At 40.7% G+C, this 21,679-nt stretch overlaps 1 protein-coding gene across 1 annotated transcript; it reads right to left on the bottom strand.

Annotated features, from left to right (window-relative positions):
- Window positions 1-633: 633 nt before the first annotated feature.
- On the bottom strand, window positions 634-20,143 carry CHIC1 (cysteine rich hydrophobic domain 1). The gene is made up of 6 exons (XM_030272871.4): window positions 19,922-20,143; window positions 13,555-13,609; window positions 7,057-7,212; window positions 5,407-5,463; window positions 5,161-5,220; window positions 634-4,464 (listed from the first exon to the last, which is right to left on the bottom strand). Exons 1-6 carry the CDS (start codon window positions 20,089-20,091, stop codon window positions 4,414-4,416), a joined length of 549 nt encoding a protein of 182 aa, XP_030128731.1. The 5' UTR covers window positions 20,092-20,143; the 3' UTR covers window positions 634-4,413.
- Window positions 20,144-21,679: the final 1,536 nt, after the last annotated feature.

The following is a 21,679-nucleotide window of genomic DNA, read 5'->3' as shown; positions in this document are numbered from 1 at the left end:
CCCTCAGGGATGAGCCAAAGGCTTTAGTTTTAATTCCTGCTTTCACAGCTCCAAAGCCAGGCTGGTCACACACACAAAGGGCTGCGTTGTGCTGGGCACAAACCCCTCTGGAAGCCAGGATTTGTTCACCCTCACACACTGTCCCTGCTCAGGCTGGCTCCCTGGGAGTGGGAGAAAACCTCTGCTTTTGGAGAGGTTCCTTCCTCCCTTATCAGGGAGGGTCTGTGGGCCCACCAACCAAATAATGGAATTGTCAAGGCTGGCAAAGAGATCACCAAGTGCAACCATCAACCAGCAGCACCACCACGGTCACCACTAAACCACGTCCTCCAGGGCCACGTCCACATGTTTTCCAACACATCCAGGAATGGAGACTCCACCACTGTCCTGGCAGGAAGGTGGATCACCAGGAAAATCAGATATGATGATCATTTCTGCAGTTTTCATCTTTGGAAATCCTTCCCAAGCTTTCCAAGTCTTGTTCTTTGAATAAGCCAAGGTTGTTGGCCTGGCTGTATCAAGTGTGTCTCATTTAGACACACCCCACCACTGCTGCTATCCCACTAAAACACCTCTACAAGGAAAGACACAGAAAATTTCAGGTTTTTTATCCCCATAAACACATTGCACTACTCAAGGTTTTCATCTTTGAATTTAATTAAAGAAAAATGTCTCAAAGTGATGAAGCATGTCTGACTTCCAGCTTCTTTCAATGGCACAAGCCAGTGCAGTAAATTACAGAAAGCAAGCTCAGTTAGAATTTTATTTTCATTTAAAATAAAAAATGGAGAGAAAACTCTCCAGGTGTGAGGTCCTGTTAAAAAAGTGGCTGTTCACTTGTAAACAGAATAAAAGTGTTAAGAACACAGTTTCATACAGCTTAAACAAAACCACTTTTCAGAAGCAATACAAGTATGTTACAACACTGTAAGAACACCAAAAGCAGAAAACAAAAGAATGGCAGAAGAATCACATAACATTGCTTACTAAAGTGATAAATAGTTGATGGTGAATGTTAATAACTTGACATTTTTATTGCTCCAATGGTAGTGTGTTGACAAGAAAATGTAGTAAACTGTCAGTGGGACAATAATAAACATCAATTTATGGTTTTGCATATGGAGTTTTGTACCTATCAAGAGGAGCATAGGAACTTTATTTTTTTTTTTGTATTTATCAAAACCACACCAGATTTTATAATTGTTTTTTTCTCTGTTTGATAGTCATTTACATCTGAACTCGCACTCCTGAGACTTGGGTGTTCATGTTTGAACACTTCTGTGTTTCTCCTCTGAGAAAACACCTCTGCAGGAGCAGGTGGGGAATCACAAAGGAAGAGCTTTGATGCTCTGCCAGAGTTCTGCACTCCTTCAGTACTCTCCAGATACAAAACTTTCTAGATACAAACCCAAAGATTTCCTGGATAAAATCTAGAAACAAAATTAGTGTCAACAGGTTGATGTGAAGAAATAAACACTGATCTGGTAGACAGTAGCTGCTTTTAAAAATCTGATGCAAACTCCCACTCCTGAGAGGGACCAGTCAGTTCCCTTTTCTCCTTCTCTGCACAATGGTGTTGGAACCAGCCAAGGCACTTTCTTTACCATTTCCACTCACTCTGCTGACATGCATCTGACAGATATCCTCCATAAACACTTCACCAACTCATGCTGATCATTAACTGTCAAAAATGAGATTTCCAGTCTCGATATACAGAATTACCTGTGATGTTTTGGTCTTAAAGGACAGCCCAAGCAAAAAGAACCTGTGCACAGAGTTCACAGCAGTACTGCCAGCTGCCTTCACCTTCCAGTGAGCTATGAATCCTGTGTCTTTCACATGCAAATATAATACTGCTGCTGGTTTTGCATTTTAATGCAAATTTATCTACCTATTAAAACATGGAGCTTACTGTAAATGACAGGTTTGGCTCTGGTTCTTTATGTTATGGCCACATAATTAAATGTCAATTAAAACACAAAGACGAGACCCATTCATGGTTTGAAGACTGCACAATTAATTATTAAAGACAAATTAAAATGTACAGGATTTATGTACTTAAAATGTAAACTTTACAAATTAATATTATGTGCTTAAGTGTTCAAGGCCAGTTTGGATGGAGCTCTGAGCAACCTGGGCTAGTGGAAGGAGGGGGTGGAATGGCAGGAGCTTTGGGGTCCCTTCCACCCAACCCATTCTGTGGTTCCATGGGAAGTGCCTGTTCTCCCACTTGGAAAAGTACAGGGAGAAAATAGAGTTGCATGAAGAAAATCAGAACCTGATGAGATTTCTTGAGTATTTTGCACAACAAAGTTCTGGCAGAACTGTAAGAAACTTCCATTGTTCTGTTAAATACTCCAGAAACTCATCTGTCAGTGAAATCCAAAGAAAGAACTGGGTGTGCCATTTCAGTTTTTGCCATTTCAGTTTTGGTTTACTCTGCCTTTTTCTGCCATTATTTTCTCTGCTTCCTGTTAGCACTCACACCCCCCCCACCCCCCAAAAAAAAAAGAACTAAAATGGAGACAACACTTTGCTTGGTTCTGTAATGGAAATCTGAGTTGCAAGGTGTAGCTAATGATAATTTCAAACAACACAGGAGATTTTTATTCATGTTACAAATGCAATTGCACATTTAGTTGTCACCAATCTACCAGTCAAACAAAGTTTCTGCATGAAATGTGCAGATTTCAAACTCGGAATCATCAGTCTGGGACAGGAAACAGCACAAACTTCCCTTTGAGTAACCTGCATAAAACTGGCCTTCTGTAAACACTGTGTACAAGGAATCTGACCTTTTACAGGTATTAGGATGCAATGGTCTTACAAATACGGTATTTTAATAGCATATTGCAAACTGCAGAGGTGCAAATACATTCAGAGGAAACCCCAAGTCACCCTGAAACTAAAAAGCAACTTGGGATGATGTTGTAGGAAGTCAAGATGCTGCAAAGAAATGCCTGGACACTGATCATGAAATCCACCACAAGTTGCAGATGCTCAGTTATCTGCTGGGCTTTGTTATTTCTAGTTAGGAAAGGCAGGGAACTTGCAACAATTTCCATTTGCTTTCTTTTATCAAGTGCTCTTGCTTAGGTCACCCATTAGAGGAAGCTTTTCTACAATGACTTCCCTTCCTGAGATCAGGCAAAAAGGGAAGAATCCAAAATAATACTGAATTCCACAAGGCTTTCCTGGCTCTCCAGACAGTGCCTGACTGCCAAAACATATTCAGGAGCCCTTTCAACTGCTGCACTTCCTCCTCTCAGCATGTTTTGAAACTCCACTTTGACTGAGATTAAACCTATTTCCATTGGAAGGGACCTAATGTCACTTAACTGTGAAAATGCTGAAGTACAACCACACTACAACAGTAACAAAGGTGCTGCTTCAGCTTGGATTTGGCTGTTTCTAATTTTTCTCTTCTGTATCGAAGATCTCTGATTCAAGCTTAATTTTTCCTGACTTCAAAACAAAACTTAACATCCATATATACTCCTCACTACAAAAGAGACTTTAGGATATTTTGTTAATAGCAGCTGCCATCTACCCGACAAATGCAGCTTTTGCAGAGATGAAGATTTCAGCTTTGTATTTCAGGTGCTGCAAACACCACCTGAAATACTTTTCAAAATAAAGACAGAAATGCTATGCATTTTTCATCCATTTACTAAACAAAGTGCAACTGAGCCCTACACATCTGACATATGTACAAACTCTTTATGGCTTTCCCATAAAACCAGCGTGGGTGGGGCTGTACAATCCCAGGGGAACAAGCACATGGAACAGATGCTGGACTGTTGGCAATAGAATAAGAGCTATAATACATTCTGTAAACCTTGGCATACCACACTTTACATTATGCAAAGAGTCAATATTTACAAATCCATAGTGGGTAAACTAAAGAACCCCCTAAATGTAAATGATGATTTTGCAAAGTGCAGGACAAAACCAGTGCTGTTGACTGCAAGTCCTATGCAAGCAGGTTCTACTAAAATCATTACTACTGGAGTTTACCTGGACATTCCTACTGAGGGTTTCTAGGATTGCAACACTTAGGATGAAATATAGGATGACACAGCTTTAAGATGCACATTGGAGGACAGCAAAGAGAGAAATTAATAAGGCAGCATGCTCAGAACAAGTTTAAGCAGCACTGATGTTAAGATCCCTAGTGGCAACTCTATCAGTTATTGGTAATGTTAAAAATTCAGAGTGCAACATAGAAGCCTCGTTTAACATAAAAAAATGTGCAAATTGTTCTCTTCTTAACAAAAGAAAGTAACAGCAAGGAAGATTTCTACTGAAGAACATTTTTAAGTCACAGCAAAGTAGACCATCTTCTTTCCAAAATCATCTACAAGGCACTAAGGGTAGAAAATGACAGGTAACATGAGAGACCAATGTTGTTCCTCAGTCAGGTCGAAATATGGGGTATTTTGGTAAGAACTCTATTAATATTACCTGTTGAAGAAGGGAAAAAGACAAGAAGAGAAGACAGTAACCAAAAAGTTCAAAGCTTCAGCACTGTTTCCATGAACATTAGCTAATTCTTAAGACTAAATGTATCTGAGATAGTCTGTGAGGAGGGAATGTTCCCCAGGGTAACAAAGCAGAGATTCCAGTTATTCTGAAATAGAGGGACTCTGGGTGCTTGGCTTTTTTAAGGGTGGATCTCTTTCCACAAAGCCTATACAATCTTCACAGCTACGTGTTAAAGTGGATAGGGGAATGATAGAACCACAGAAATATTTGAAATTCTGCTTTCCTACAAGGTCTTGTTTACAACCATGTGAGATTTAGAGCTGGCAAAAAAAAAAAACGAAACCAAAACCCACCAAAACAAACCAAAAACAAAAACACAAAAGAAAAGGTCCAACCAAAAATCCACATTACTTAAAGATGCAATACTTCTGTAATTTTTTTTGAATCAAAGGAGTTCTGAATAACACTGGAAAAGGTGGGTAAGCAATGATGGACTGGTGTTAGTGTGGGAATCACTCCACTGCAGAAAGTCTCAGTGGGTCTCCCTCATTCCAAATTAAAGACCAAACTGCACATTTGTCTGGGAGATCTTTTTGCACAGGGTCACTAAGTGAAGGATTTGCTCTATTAAATCACAGTTCTGTTGAATAGCAATAAGTAGCAAGCAATACTCACATATTCCATCATATTGCTAGTTTCACATTTCCTTTTACTCAGCTTCCAGTGCAAACCAAGCTAAGGAAATAATTAACAAAGGATTAGCACAGCCTTGTTTGGATGTGTAATGCAACAAGCATTAGCAATACTGAATTATTAGGATCTATAATTTAGGATCAGTATAAACTATGGGATTATGACAAGACTAAAATCCTTCATTGCCAATATTCTTAAAGCTGAAAGAAACAAGCACTCTTTTCTTACCTTATGATATAGTCTGTTATTTTCCCATTCTAATAACTTCTGAATTGATCTTCTAGTCTAGAAAGGAAGTCAGAAGTGCATCAGAAACAGTTCAGCAGCTGGTCTCATCCAGAAGGATCTCACTACTGCATTTCTGGCTAAGTTTAATTTACAGTAAGTTAAGTTCTATAAAAGTAAAACAAACCAAAGAATAAATACATGGAAATCTTATCACTTCAACCCCGCACTCCCCCTTTTTTCAAAGAAGGAAAACACTCCTAGGTTTTTTGTTAACTTAGAATCACTGGAAAAATTTCTAAGATCAAGTCCAACTTAGGCCTGTGGCTTTTCCAGAGTTCATTTAGTTAGTAAGAGATCTCTTTGAATTTGGTGTTTTTACCTCCCACAGCCAACAAAACAGAGTCTCCTGGCCAAATTCGCACTCATTGCAGGTGTTCTGCTGAAAACACAGATTCCATACATTTAATTTCCAGATTTTGCTAAGGGAATTGTGATCTGGATCTTGGAAAAAACCCTCACCACCAAACTCCAGTTCACAACAAATTATTTTCAACAATTGGCTACCAAATGTGTCCTTCATTTCCTGCTCTTTCCATGACTGTGGAGAGGAGATGATTTCTCAAGTTTCAGAGATTTTGAAGGTCACAAAAAGACAACTGTGATGATCCTGCAGGGTATACATTTAATTATAATCACTGCATGGTTGTTACCACCCTCACAACCCACAGAAGTGCCATCCTTTTCCCTACTTGGTGCATATTCTCTGTAGCCTTGAGAATTTCATATAATTAATACTACACCACCACATGGGCATTTATTTAGATTTTCACTGCTACAGGTATATTAAAAATAGCTTTAAAACTGCAAATACTCCTTTTGTATCTCTCAGGCATAAACCTCTGCAATAATTACATTTATAAAAGCAGTTAAAATGAACTAAAAAACAAGTCCTGTAACTTTTTAGTGATGCAGCTTCAGTGATGAGCACTTCAACAAGTTAACACATTAATGCACTTCCTCAGTATTTACTGCTGTGATAAATCAATTCTAAACATAAACCACAGAGGTAATTGTCTAAAGTGCTTTTCAAAATTATTACTTTGGACCTGATTACAGAAGTTGTCAACTGTGTTGGGGGGAAGTCTTTAGAAAATAAATTTGTACTTGTTCTTAACAGAAGCAGAACAGTAAAATATGGCAAATAAACCCCAGCTCTGAAATATGATGGTGTCTATTGCATACAAAAAAGTGATTTTTAAATTTTAAAAATATTTATTGGGGGGTGGAGGAGTGGGGATGGGGGGTGTGAAGAGGATAAATGATTTTTCAGTCTCATTCTGCCACTCTTTGAAGGTCATGAAGGTTCAGTTCCACACTCAATTCTTAGACCTTGAGATGTCCTGGAAATTTAGAGTATCATATATTCCATCCTGTTTTAGCTGAGATGAGATCAGCTATTCTTAAAATTATTGAGTCAACTGGTAATTTGGTGCAATTCCAAATTTTTTATATTTTCTAAGATGGAAATCAGAATAACCTTTTGAATGTGAGGTCAAAACAGGGTTTTAAAATGGGGAAGATATTATGAAAAGTTATTTAATCCTACTAATAATTTAAAAATCTATAGAATAAGATGAAACATGGACTCACTCTTTTGTTAAGACAGACCACAGGCCACAGGCTGCAGCCCAGAGTGCAGCAGCAGCACAGGCAGCCACAGAGCAGCCACTTCACATTGACAGGGAGGTTCTTCCTCAGGCAGGCGTTCACTCGGCTGATGCTGGTCTTGAATTCCTCAGGGGCCACCTGCAACAGAAAGGCTCAGTTTCAGGGAGAGCCAGCACAGGTGTATTTTCTCAGAAATTGCCTCTACAGGTTAAAATGAAACAGGAAATGACACAATCTTCTAAAGCACCAGTCACCCACTGAGCATGAAAAGTCATTTTCCTGCAACAAATTCATTTCTGGTGCGTGCACTGCACAAACCTGAGTTCAAAAGCCAAACATCTTTTGGATGAGCAGCCTCATATGTATTTATTGCAGTAGTAATTAATAAATGGGCCTAAACACACAATGGGCCCTGACAAAATCAGAACTGGGACACAGCTGGGCAATACATGCACTGGCTACACTGAGCAAAACCATAGAAGAATGACAGATGTCTGCTCTCCAAGGGAATGGGGGAGCATTGCAGTAAAAATAGGTACCACAGAAAGGGAGAATATTGTCCAAATTAGTGTCACACCAATCTAAGTTTACACTGTGCCTGAGTGAAGGCTCTGTCCACAAATAACTTCCTGAAGTGGCCCATAATTAAGCCACAACTTCCCTTGTGGCTGCTTCCTAAAATAGGGAAGCCTAGAAAGAAATACACTGGATTGTATTTAAGGCAGAGCAAGGCACCTTGTACAGAGTTAGAAATAAAGCTTGCTTATTGAAAACTAGCTTTTTGAAATTAAGAAATAAGTATTTTATAACTGTATTGCCACTGCAGAGTCATTTTGTATCAGAAAGGAGCTCTTTTCTCCAATAACTTCATTTCTCACCTACTTACATACCCCAAATCTCTCATCTCCCTACAGAATGCAAGTCACTTCCATCTGAGAAGTCAAACATGGATTTGAGGCAGTGACTCCAAGATGACACCCTTGACTCTAACACAATCCAGCATTCAAATACACAAAGCAGAATAAATGAGGACCAGGCAGGCACAACTCAGAACAATGAAAAACCCCATCTTTCCTATCTCCTTGCCATGTTGATGCAAATCCCCAGTGTGAGTCTGTACACAAAGCTGTGCAAGTGCTCCACAACCCCCACCCAAGCCAGCCCAACTCTGCTCATCTGACTCTGCAAACAAGGGCAGCAACGCCAACAAAAGTTCATTTAATGACAAAGATCCTTTTCAGCAGGGGCAAAGCCACGGGGCAGGAAATGGAGAGGACCTGATGTTGCTACCCCTGCCTATTGAGCGGAATTCTTTAAAGCATTGCAGGGAAGGGAGTAAATAAATACAACATCTGTTTCCTGGCCATTCAGGTCACCAGGCACTACAGAGTCAGAGGGCAGCTGGGCTTGCACACCAGCCAGGCCTACAGTTAATAACATGAGAACATAATTTGTGATTATTTTATAGCAGGAATTAATAAATATAGAAAGTAATTATTTTGCCCCCTCCCATATTAAATAGACTGTTTTGTTTTACATCTACAAATGAAGTAACTAAAAACAATTGTCTGTTTTACACGAGACACATTAGTTTAGGAAAAAAGAAATAAAATTATCAAAGAAAACCACTGAGATCCTTTGTAGTGGGACATCTGCTATGAAAAAAATCCCATTGTAATGTGGCAAACTATCCTGTACTTGCATGTCTCTAGAACAAGGTTTTATGGATTTCTTTGCCAGTGCCAAATCTTGTACTGGGATATAACAAATACCAGATGCACAGAGCAAAACCATTTCATCTTCAACGTGGGAGAGTGTTTTGTAGGAAAAAACATCTGGGCTGGTGGTTTCCAGTAACCTCAGGCAGCTGCTGCAGTCACTGCCTCAAAGTAAACTGAGATTCCTACATTAATTGGCATTTTCAACTCCTAAGGAAGTTTCCATGGGCCTGATATTTGGATACCTACAAATGGCACTTCCTTTGATAAATCTTTTAGAATTTTATATTCTGTTTATGTGAAATATAAAAATAAGTAGTTTTTTTTTCCTAGAACTCATTTATACTTTTGTAATGAAACTCCCTAGGAAAAGAGAATGCTTCCTTTTCCTTCAGACACAAAGTTTACTGGACCTTGACAGCAACACAGCCCAACCTCCAAATCCAGCTGAACAAACTTGCCAAAGACAATGGAATGGCACAGCCCAGAATTTAGTTTAACAAGAATAACCCTTATCAGTGGTAACATCCAACACAAAGAGAACTCAACCAGATTCTCAGATCACAGCTGGCAGAAAAGTTTGGGACCTAAGAAGAAAGCCTAGGGAGATTCCCTTTCCTGTGATAATTTCTAGGGAGTCACTGTTCACATGAGGTTAACACGTTCCTACATTTTAAGATGAAAGGTGAAGTATTCTCATTCCTGCAGAGCAAATGGCTAAACCAGAAACCAACTTTGGATGCCACTAAGCAAAAGAAAATTCCCATTTCGGGAGTTTTGGGCTGATGTTTATCTTAATACAATATTATGAAAACACCACTACCAAATATTTTCACCAAATATTTTCAAGTAAAGGTGAATCTCTTGGCTACGACATGAGATGAAATTACTTAGGATGCTTTTGACTAACCCCAACTATTGGATTGTTTCTGGCTTTAGGAAATGGAATCATAACAAATATTTCTGTCACTAATGACACATATTCATCTGAAACTAAAGGAACTGGAGATCAGGATAAGTCTCATGTTGTGATAAACAGAAGAAATCATAATTTTGTTCCTCAGTTTACAGCTCAGTGACAGTTAAGCATTGTTTCACAGTGATGAAGAACAAAATACCTGTAAATAATTGTTCTAATCTAATAATGAAACGGAATCCAAATGAAAGTCACCACAGAACTGTTGATTTTCTAACAATTTTAACTCCTGCCTTCTTGCAGGTACAGCTTTTAAAAGGTGTATGTGAAAGGGCTGATGTATTTCAAACAAACAGAATTACCAGCTCCTCCTGCACAAAGACAGCTCCCTAAGAAAGCTCAGTTTTGAGTAATTCTGGAAATCTCTTGGAGAGTTTGTGTCTGGCTCTTGAAAAGAATGAGATAAGCACTTTGCTCCTGGCTGTGCTGTACACCTTAGGAAGGGACATTATCTCCTTTTAGGAGGGAAAAAACAAAACCAAAAAAAAACATAAAAGGAAAGGAGGGGGTGTCATAATATTTTACAACAGGATGCAGAGGATCTCCAAACACAGGAAGGGAGCCAGCAAGGCCCAGCAGGCCTGATCTTTCTCCTTCAATCACCATGATCAGCAGCCCTATCAATCACACGGCACAACGGCACCACAATGCCCAGCCCTCACTTTATGGCTCCCCCTGCCCTGCACTGCACACTTCTCTCTGGGCAGGACCCCTTTTGTTTCAAGATCAGAGCAGGAAATTCCACTTTTCCCCTTCAGGATCACTGCCTCCATCATCTTCTGGTCACCTGGAACAGTGTGTGCTACTGTGCTCACTATCACAGAGAGTATTTTGTTAAAAGCTTGTTTAAGAGAATTAATCCTGTAAACCTGTTGCACACAGAATTTAAATTTAACCAGCATTCCAATTTAGGTCCAATTACATTATTAAAAGTTAAATATTGCCTCTGTATTAAGTGTAGTCAAATCTTTTCTTATAATGTTCCTCTGAAACAAAGTCTGGCTTGGGGTTTACAAACCAGGTGAGTTTCTGTCTCATCCTGCAAGACAAATATTAATCCAACTGAGCTAGCTACACCAAACATCTGATGTACCTGAGATTTGCCTTTCCTTTATTATTTTATTGTCTATGCTTTACCCTCAAATGTACACATTCACCTCTCCCAAGGAAAGCAACAAATGAAGTCTCAATTAAACACTGAAGATGTAATTACAAGCATGTAGCTCTAGGCTAACTTACAACAGCTATGCAGTGTCTGTAAAAACTGGAGACTGAGAAAATGGGTGAAGGAGGAGGGGGATTCCAGATTTCAGAAAAAGAAAATCAGAAGGTTTTCTGCCATCACTATGTGGATGGGCAAACTGAGTGCAGAAAGCTTAAGGAAATTACTAATACAAGAATGTGGCATAAATCCCAAAAGTTTGTGCTTGTGGGAGAAAGGTGTAGCTACAGAGTCTTCTCTAATTAGGATTTTCATCCTGCTTTAAAAACCTACATCTTTTACATCTATATTTATTCAAAAGAAAAACAGTTCCACCGAGAACTCCATCCAGCCCATCTAATGGCTTCATCCTTACACTCCATTAGCAGATGGGATTTATTCTTGATATCAATTCACAGCAAACAGCAAAGCCATCCAACTTAATGTTACACAGGCAATATGAATAAACTATAACATTGTCTTAGAGTAGCTAAGGAGCACTGCAAATTCAGAGTAAACATTTTAATCCAAATTTGTAAATATAAACAGTCACTGTTGTTAATAAATTTTGATTTCATAAAAAAAAATTACATTTTAACAACAGAGGATGTTAAAGTGGAGTCTCAGTTGACTATGGTATTGATTATTGTGAATTACTTAACAGGGCATTTGAAGAAAAACTTCTTACTGGAAAAAATTACTGAACTTTCATTTTCAATAGGGATTAAGATGATTGACTGCCTCAACCAGAGAAAGAAGAAAAATCTTTATTTCTTGCAATTGACTGAAGTATTAAAAACTGAAAGTCCCACATTAAAAGCTGTGGTTTTTAATGTCTTTCATAGCAGTGCTGGCAGGCAGGAAGAAAAATGTGTTTACTATCTTATTTCATTGGTGTTCTCCCCTGACAAAAGGGAATTCTCTTCCTTGCTCAGAAAGCCCCTCAAATCCACAAGACAACAGAATATCAAAATTCTCAACAGAGGAGCATCCCTGTATACAGCAAATGCCTGCCCATGCCACTCCTGTGGCACTGATTACACCCACAGAACAAGAAGGGTAAATGCCTACAGAAGAATTTCCTCTTTTCTGTCTCTGCTAAATTAAGTCTAAGCACTCAAGTGAACTTTAAATTAAGCTTTTATTCACTGTCTATTTAACAAGAGGAGGACAGTCAAGTGGAAAATGTGACAGCCACTGATGCTGGTATTAAAAAGTGTAGACCAGGTTGTAGGTTGGTATTTTTAATAACCCAAATATATTTTAGAGAGACAGAAAGAGATGAAATAATATATTTAAATTTAGTTTTAATATTTCTTGCCTTGGATTTTCTATAGGCTTATTTATAATAAACTACAAATCAAGAAAAAGAACATAAAAACAGTTTTTTCCAAAATGTATTCTGTCTGTTCAGTGATCAGAAAGAGCTTCCCAGAGGAGAATAAGCCTCAGACAAGGTGGTGAAATGCAAAATGTTGTCAGCAGCCCTCACACAGGAATCAGTAGGATTTGTCTTTCTGAGCTCAGTGACATCCTAAAATTCCCAGGCTGATTTTCAGCACCCAAAAACTCCAAGCAGAACCTGCTTTTCAGGGGTACTGCTGTCAGAACAGCTGGACAACCCCAACACAAGGGTTTTATTCATTGTTCTCTGGTGTGAAACTGCAGGAGGAGAAAGCCCAGATGGATCTGGCAGAAGCAGGAGCAACCACTCAGCTGTGTTTAGTGGATTGTTGGTATGACTCAACCTCTGCAAGGGGCTGCAGACGGAGTGCAGCTCTATGGGATGACATGAGACAAAGTAGAAAGAGCCAAATAAACCTTTTTCTTCCCAAATTCTGGAAAAGATACACGAGGGAGATATAAATCAAAGCAAAAACAAAGCACTAGACACTGAAACAGCAGGAAGGAAAAAAAAATCAAGATAAAAAGAATTAAGCAATTAAAAGATTAAAAAAATACAATTACAAAAATGATTTAAAATTAAGAATTTAGTCAAGATTGAATTAACAGCTACAAATTACAGTTTTTTACACTTGCATTAAGTAAGATGACAGGACTCCAGAGAAACCAAGAGACTTGTTACCACTAATTTTCAGAACTAAATGGTATTTGTGAAAATGTACTAAAAACCTACTTAATTTGTAGATTTAACACTATGTTTTGTTCTTAAAGCTTCAGATAAAACAGATTCACTTCCAAAGATTTGTCTAAACAAACTCAAGGCTTGGCAGGCATACTCAGAAGAGAGGACTAGTATTTGTACTGATTTAATTCACCCAGGAGGGAGGACAAACTCCAGGTATTTAAAAAGCAAGGTTAATTGAGTGTTGCTTTCATGTCTGCATGGAAACAGCCAGATCCATGGTGAGCTTTGCTGTGTTTGGAATGTCAATAATGGTAACAATCACTGCAAATCCTTCCTTCTTGTTTCCAGCTACACTGAGGGACTGGGCAGGGAGCAGCTGGGTCACACAGGCCACAGGTAACAGTTTTTAGTGGGTTCATGCTCAAGTATCCAACACAGAAACCACTGGATGCACTGGCTCCTCCCATTGAAAAGAACAGTTTAATCTCACACTTACCTTCCCTGTCAGAACAGAAGGAAATTCTGTATCAAACTTGTTGCTCAAGCCAAACCTTGAAAACAAAAGAGACAAACAAAATATATTCCACCTAACTTACTTTGTTTCCCTTAATAAAAAAATGTAATAAGAGTTTTTACTTTAAAAATAAACCACTATTAATTTCTTTTGCCCTTACATTTGCGTTATTTCATGAGTTTTTGGTTTAAGTTAATACAAGGTCTCATGTGCCAGTCACTCATTTCCAGACAGAAACACAGCTTGGTGCCTTACTTTAGTACCTCCAGAAGTGCAAAAATTCTTTTCCAATTGGATGGCAGCAAGTTTCAATCTTTGACTTCTGTAAGAAAAAACCCTCCAGCTATGAAATCCCAGGTTCAACAACCCTTTTACTTTCTTACACGTGCGATTGCGCCACATGCAACAGATGAAGTTTGTTTTAAGGAACCCATTCATCACCATCTTAGAAATCTATAACCATGTGGTTTTAAAAACTTCCTTTGGGCTGAGTTAAGGTACCTCGTAAGAACCTACACAAAGGAGACTTTTACAACAACTGTGAACTTCAAGAAAATTAAGTTTTGGGTACAACTGTGGCTGCTCTTCATTGAAGTGTTTTGGGGTTTGAGCAAAAGGTTTTCATTATAAGCAGTGAAAGCTCCAGGGAGCTGGATTTGGCTTGTAAACCTGTTACCACTTATTCCAAAACCCCTAAACCTTTAAAATTCAGTAATTTAACAAAATACAGCAGCAGCTGGCCCTCAGCTGCAATCTGTATGTTTGATGAAAGTTAAATATATTGTACATCAAGTCAGTTCTGCTAAACTATCTCCTGAGTATGTGTTCAAAAAAATCAAAATACCTGAAAGAATCACTGCCAAAAAGAAGGAGCACAAATACATCTGGTATTGTAGTAGTTACTGAAGAAACAAACTTCACTTTGAGTCAAACTGACACCTGCCATACTCCAAAGTGGTCCCTGGTACCAATACTAGTATGGCTGAAATAATACAGAATTGTGGAATGGTTTGGGTTGGAAGGGACCTTAAAGGTTCCAACACCTTCCCTTGGACATCAGTGCCCATCATTAGATCACACATACACACTCCTGTGCACTCTATAATGCCCCAGATACCCAAACCTGACAATGGAAATTGTTCCCAAGTAACAAAAAGTCAAATCAACCTTAAAGGGAACAGAAGAACTCGTACTGTCTCTAGAAATCCAGTAACTGAAATGTTTGCCAACAACACTGGTGAAGATCAGTCCAGTCCTTTGATGAATAATTTAAGTTAGAGCCTCTTGTAAAGAGCAGTAGTTGTGTAAAACGTTACAAAACCCCCAAACAGTAAAAACGGTAAGATTTCAGGCAAGCACAAAGGTTACTAACAGCACATTTCCATTCTCTTTGTAATCTGGCAAGGCAGCCTCCACATTTTGTACCTTTTCAAGCTGAAATCTTCCAGGTTTTGTAATGTTACATATTTAGTTTTAAGGAAGCTTACTTAGAGAGCAATGAAGTAGTCTTTTCAGTCTTAAAAAAAAGACTAAAATTATAAAGCACATTCACAAGCTTGCTTTGAGGAACACAAGAGTTTTCAGTGCAGCTGCAATGGAGCAACCTGGAATGATCACAAAGTAGGAGCAATCAGACAACACTATAAAAGAACTACTGGAAAATTCAAGAATTATTTACTCTACCCATCTAACAGACCAATTCCACTAAATCATGCCAAAGGTCCATCTTGTCCACAACACTGATTTTTACAGTGGCCAGGAGCAGCAGCCTAGGAAACAGCAAAATGGAAAAAAAAAAAAAAAACAAACATGTACCAGCTGTTCATCAGAACCCTCCTCTGACCGTCCACAATTCAGAGTTCAAACACTTCCTAAGCCACAGGTAGTGTCTTTTATCTCATTGATCAAATACACTCATGAAAATTCCCATTGCACCCCAATTTCCATAAAGAACAAGATAAATTAGTGCTTTCCGATTAATAAATCTGATTAGGAATGCAAGATCACAATGTGGTTTGGGTTAAATTTCAAAGCTGATGTCATGAAACATATTCAAACACCCAAATTTTTATTAGTTGCCAAAACACTCCCTTCAGTTGCAACACGTCCAGGAAACCTGAGTTACAGAAAGGCTTCTTTCACAGAGACACCTGTGAGTGACTAAGGAATATAACTTTACATTTTAACTATGCCTAAAATACTATATTTGGTCAGAATCACTGGTGGCCTTTAGCACAGTTTTACCAAAATATCTCTAGAAGTTTTACAGGCTATTCTGTGATTATTTACTACAGGGCTTAGAAACATTACACTCCTGTTAGATGGTGACTCAACAACAAATAAAATAAAAAGATTGAAGCAGGATGTTATACAGTTGTACAGCTTTACAGGCAACTTTGTGAAAGTACTGAAGTGTTATTAGAACCTTTCATGTAAAGAAGTGAAAATCTAAAGTATTGATCAAGAGGTATTTAACTTAATTAGACTTCCTACAACAGGCTAGTGATCTAGCATGAGCAGGCCTATGAAATCTTCTGAACTTCAGTATAATGATTAAAAATCATAACATCAATTCCAGTAGCTGTCTCTTAAGCAATTTAAACCAGCAGTTGTTGGTGATTTATTTCTGGGCCAGTTCTGTGACTCCTCAGTGCAAGCTGCCCAAAGTGTAACATTTGCAAATTCAGATCAGTCACCCACGTTGCACTTTTCTCACTGCATGACAAGTACCTCTAAGAGCCAGGCACTGTTTCCTAGAGGCTGCAACAGAACTAGGATGACCTCACTTGCCAGTTCTGGCCTTCTTTCCCTGTTTTCATGGATGGCATCAGGCAAATCCCATCACCTCATTTTCCCCCATCTGGAGAGTGGTGAGAACACAACTTGTCCTAGGGAGCTATAATAAGAGAAATGCATAAATCGCTCAGTTAAAGGCTGAAATGAACATCCTGAATCACCAGTTGCCAACCTCACCTGCAACAGGTACCACAAGATAACGTTTTTTTATTAGTTTACAAAGCAGGAGCTCAGGTTTTCTGACCCAGAACTGAAACAGGAAGAGTTTGGAAATGCTTTCTTACATCTAGAAGAGAATATTTCAAGGTGCTTTGCCTTTTTATTTTGTTTGACTTAAACCTCACCTCATTCTCAGTTCTCCCACTCCTGTATTTATAGATAGTAATCAGCCTTACTAGACTGCACAAGTTAAACCTGTTTAGTGAAGCTCTTGGATAGCACAGTTTCTAACACAGCTCCTTTCCCCACACCTAATCCAGGTTATGTTTAACCTCTCTACAAGAGTGGAGCTCAGATCCCACACAGCTCTTTATGAGGTATCAGCTGAGCTTTGGCCAACATTAGAGGGTAAAGATGACATTCCTCAAGAGCCCTGAGCTGAAATCTCCTTGAACATTTATTTAACATTCCCCAGTTCAGAACATTTTCCTGTGCAGCCAACAGAACTATCCAAGAATCCTTACCCACGGATGATGTTTTAGAAAATTAAGTTTTTGGTAACAGGTGGAAGGCTGAGATCATTTGCTATTTTAAATATGTGGAAGGTGGACCAATATCAAATAATACTCAAATGTTATCTCAACTGGCTCTTCCTTCCCCAGCTGATGAAAATAAACTTTTCATCAGCACCTGGACTGTGGGTCCCTGGGGCACCCCGACAGAAAACAGGATAGAACACCAAAAGTTAACTTCTAGCCAAGACTAGGAGGTTTGCAGACTTCAGCAGGAAGCTGGAAACTAATGGCAAAAATATGTTTAATGGCTATTTCATTACCTCATTACCATCCATCCAAATGGACTTAATGACATGGAAAAATTATAGCAGATAAATACAACCCTATAACCAGGTTACAGTTTGCTTACTGCTCTGTTTTTGGAAGTTAATGCCTTTGCTTTGCTAGGCATGACTCAGTCTTCACTACAAATGTCTGTGTGGAGATACTTGGATGCACCAATCAGTCACACTATGGAAGAAACAGCGGACAAGGTGTTTATAACTCATCAAAATGGAATTGCAGAAGAAAAGGCATTTACTAGGACCTAGTAATTTATCTGTGCTAAAATTCAAAAGCTTTCAAAAACAATAAGTATGACAATTTTTTAAAAGAATCCTGGACAAGATGAACATAGATTTTGCTAACCATTTTTACACACGTCCTCTCTGACTAAAATAAAACAAGGACACTTCAGATGGTCACTCTTACCACACACAGGGATAGAAGGGCTGGCAAAATAAAGCGAGAAAACCAAGATCCTGCTAAAATACCCTCAGAAAACTAATGAAATTTATATTTAGTACTGTTGGATACTGCAGAACAGTTGCTCTGTTAGAGCAAGCAGCTCACTGACAAGGTCATAAGAATAAAAAGTCTCTTACAAGAAACTAACAGTGCTTGAGTCTACCAACTTAGGAGTTTCAAAAGAGAACTGGATATGAAAAGCTGAAGCAGATGATCCTGGAATTTGAGAATTATCCTTTCTCTAAAAGTTGAAAGTATTCAAGAAGGCCAGTGTCAGGTGAGGAACAGGAGACATCTGAAACAAAAATCCAAAGAAAACAATGGCTTTATGAAGATAATTGTTTTTCTTTCTGTAATAATGTCTGACTTGTAAGGACAGACCTTTTCATTAGCAGTAGCCCAGACAGGTTCAGCAAACAAACCCAGGTTTTCCTGGATGCCATCTCTCCCTTCAGTAACTGGAGCAGGCTGCTTCTGCAGCCAACTGATTTCAAAAGCAGCAGCCTCTGTGTGATCAAAAAGTGACAGAGTTCCAACACAGAAACTCTTTGGGAAGTAAACCAGTTCCCATTTAACAGAAGGTCAGGATTATGTACTCCAGTGCCCAGGGTTTACTTGCATTTTATTGGTAACATCCAATAACTGTTTTTATCAGTATAAGGAGATTTAAAAATACAGCATGAGCTGATAAAAGCTGCCTCCTATCATGCAGGTAGGTCCTGTTACAGGAAGAAAGCTGAGAGGGATGGGAGAAAGGGAAAATACGCTGGATGTGGATTCAGTTCAGGTGGTTACAAGGGCATGTAGCTAGCTAAGGATTTCCACTTCCCTGACAAGAGTGCTTTTCTTTGATGTAGACATCACTAGTTCTTGGAGATGCTCCTGCCCATCCCAAAAAGATGCTGGAGCCAAGAAGGAACTGTAAGTAACATCACTAACACACAAAAGACATCACAGAAAAGAAAGCAGATGAGTGTGTAATGTTTTTTTCCAGTTCGGCACTTCATATCAGGTAGCTCCTAAGATGGGTACTTGGTATTCTGAGCATCTTGCTTGTGTTCCACCTCTCCTTTAGTCAGGCCAGCAGCTATTTGGGGTGAGGACACAAAGAAATTCCATCTGCACGAGCAAATGCACTGCGGTGCAGCAGAGCAACTCCCCACTGGCACCAGCTCAATGCAACCCTGATCCAGGCTTCCATGAGAACACAGCTCCAACACCACTTCCCATGGCATGGGAGAGCCGTCCCCACCCAGTGCTTTTGCTGCAGGGACTTAGATCACACTGCACCTACTTACAGAGAGAAATGTGAATTTTATGCAATCCAAAGACAGAGCCAAAGCAACACAAGCTTGGTGGGTCTCTGCAATACATACATGTCAATACCCCCCTCCCATGAAAATTAACATGACAACCAACAACTTGTTAAGGATGCACTCCCTACTATTAATTCTTCAGCTTGCTGGAGCAGGAATACTAAGAAAATCCCTACTAGTAAACATTACATATAAGGAAACACAGCTTGCTCGTCTTCTGTTCAACTGTTTAAATGAGCAGCAAACATTCTGGCTCACGCTGTGTTCCAGTGATAAAAGCACTCAATCTAAACCAAACTATCAACTAAGTTTGGGGCAGATAAAGTACAGCACGGGCAGGAGCCTCCTCTGCAGTGCAGTGTGGGGGTTCCCTGGCTCTGCTGTGGCACACAAGGGTCACAGCGAGATGGTTGGAACAGGCTGTTCGTCCTCGCATCGCGTGGACTTTGCTTTTTATCTAACAAATTGTTTGGATAAAGAGGAGCAACCAGGGAGGGCTGCCAGGGCTGCGCTGCAGCCTCTGCACCCAACAGCCAACTCCGGCTGTTCATTCACGGATGGGGCTTTCCTCGAGCTACCGGAAAATACCCCCGTTCTCAGCACAGTTCCCCTCACGGAGGGGAGCGGGGCGCAGGGCTCTGGGCCCCGCGGGGCGGGAGGCCGGCGCCCACAGGGCCGGGCACGGTGCCCCCGCTGCCCTCACCCCTCCCGGCGCTCCCGCCCGGCTCCACCGCCCCGCCACACCGGCCCCTCACGCTGCCCCCGCTCCTTCCTTACACGGTGATGTGCCCGGCGCCCCGTACCGCTACGGGATCGGGCGCGTCGCGGGGCCGGGGCAGCTCCTGGCTCCGCACCACGGGCTCGGGCTCATCCTGCTCCTCCTCGTCCTCCTCCTCCAGCTCGTAGATCGTGTCGAAGTCCGCCATATTGGGCAGCAGGACGCTCATCGCCGGCCCTCCCGCCGCGCCTGCGCAGCGCGCGCCGGGGGCGGGGCCGCGCCTCGGCCGAGGCGGCGGGCGGGCGGCGCGCAGGCGCAGCGCGGCTGTGGCGGCGCTGAGGGGAGCGGTGCGGGGCTGGCCGCGTCACCCCCTGCGTGAGCTCCCCGCGGGCGGTGGGCAGCGGCTTTGCGGCCGGTCTGGGTGGCCGGAGGCGGCCGCTCGGGTGCGGGTACGGCCGCCAGCCCGCCCGGTAACGAGCCGGCACGAGGAGCTGCTGAGAGAGCAGTTAGTGTTGGTGGTCATAGCGGAGCCGGAATAACCTTATGGAACTCTTAACTTGTTTTCAGAGACTCCCTCTAAGCCTTCCGTGTACAAGAAGCGGAAATCTCCGCTACCGTTAGCGTTTATGGCTCCCCCGGCCTCCCTTCCCTCCCCTCAGGTGCGCGAGGGTCTCGAGGCGGCGCGAGCGGCTCCCGAGGGAAGTTTTAATTTGCTGCTTACAGGGGAGCCGGATTAAAATCCTCACTGGTTTTTAATTTGCTTAAAAAAAAAAAAATCACCCCGAACCTTCGGCGTACAAGGGACCTGAATACCTGAATATCTGTGCTGCATATACCGCATTTATAACTCCTCCGCGTGCCCCTTCCCGCCCCTCAGGTGCGCGAGCGGCTCCTGAGGGAAGGTGGGGACAGGGGCTGATCCTCCTTTATTTTAACATCTTTTCCAGGTGTGTTTCTGCCATGGTTTTAATAAAAACAGCCAGGTAGCGCTTTTTCATCTTCCCCTCCTGTTTCTGCCGGCTGTGTCGCTCCCCGCGGTACCTGAAGTGAAGGAAAAGCGGTGGTTGTGGAGTTTTCTCAGAGTTTTGGGGTTTGTTGGTGGGTCTGGGAAGTGAGTTATGTACAGCGTAATGGGGTGGTGAGAGGGAAGAAAATACACATAGGAACAGCAAAACTTGGGAAAAAATATTCTCTTAGAGTACTTCAGGGAAATGCCCCCATCAGCACACAGGTGTAAGCTATTATTTGGGTAATAAGCACTTAATTATTCACCTACTGCAAATGGAAAATAATCAAAAAACTATTGGTGTTTGTAATTGCAATAGAAGGATGAAAAACTAAATTATGAGCGGGTTGTTTGTTGTTCTTTGTGTTCTTTGTGCTAGCGTAGCTCCTATAAAGTGTTGGCTCTGGTTTGTGTAGAAATCAGAATTCCTGACCTGCAGGAACTCTAAGGAATGAGCTCACCTTCTCCTGCATAAGGTAAAAAAACGGGTCTCCATCCCTGTCTGTTGTTTCCAAGAAAATACTTCCCTCATAAATCGTCTTTATTGTTTTTCAGGAGTTTCTAGGCTGCAGCAAAATGCAGATGACTTGACAGTGGAAATTCTTATTGCCTCCAAAAGTAACGTTTTATGAGCTACAGTTTTATCAGTGCTGCGTGCTCTTACTTCAGCACATTATCCATCTTATGTGGAGCTGCAGGTAAATCCCACTCTAAGCTAGGGAAAAAAATGAAGAGGCAAATTGTTACAAAATGAAATTTTGTTCTCCTATTTTTGTCAAAATACTTTTTTCTTATTTAGTGTTGAATGTTG

Source organism: Taeniopygia guttata, chromosome 4A (assembly GCF_048771995.1).
Source record: "Taeniopygia guttata chromosome 4A, bTaeGut7.mat, whole genome shotgun sequence".
NCBI classification, from domain to species: domain Eukaryota; kingdom Metazoa; phylum Chordata; class Aves; order Passeriformes; family Estrildidae; genus Taeniopygia; species Taeniopygia guttata.
The sequence above is the reverse complement of the archived record's forward strand: the minus strand, read 5'-3'. Positions and strand labels throughout refer to the sequence as shown.

Bases quoted from the DNA above. Each gene is read 5' to 3' on its own strand.
- CHIC1 (XM_030272871.4), bottom strand. From the start codon at position 20,091: ATGAGCGTCCTGCTGCCCAATATGGCGGACTTCGACACGATCTACGAG. The intron at 13,610-19,921 runs GTAAGGAAGGAG...TTTGTTTTCAAG, and splicing joins GGCGCCGGGCACATCACCGT to GTTTGGCTTGAGCAACAAGT. The intron at 4,465-5,160 runs GTGAGTATTGCT...CTTCTTCAACAG, and splicing joins CTAGCAATATGATGGAATAT to GTAATATTAATAGAGTTCTT.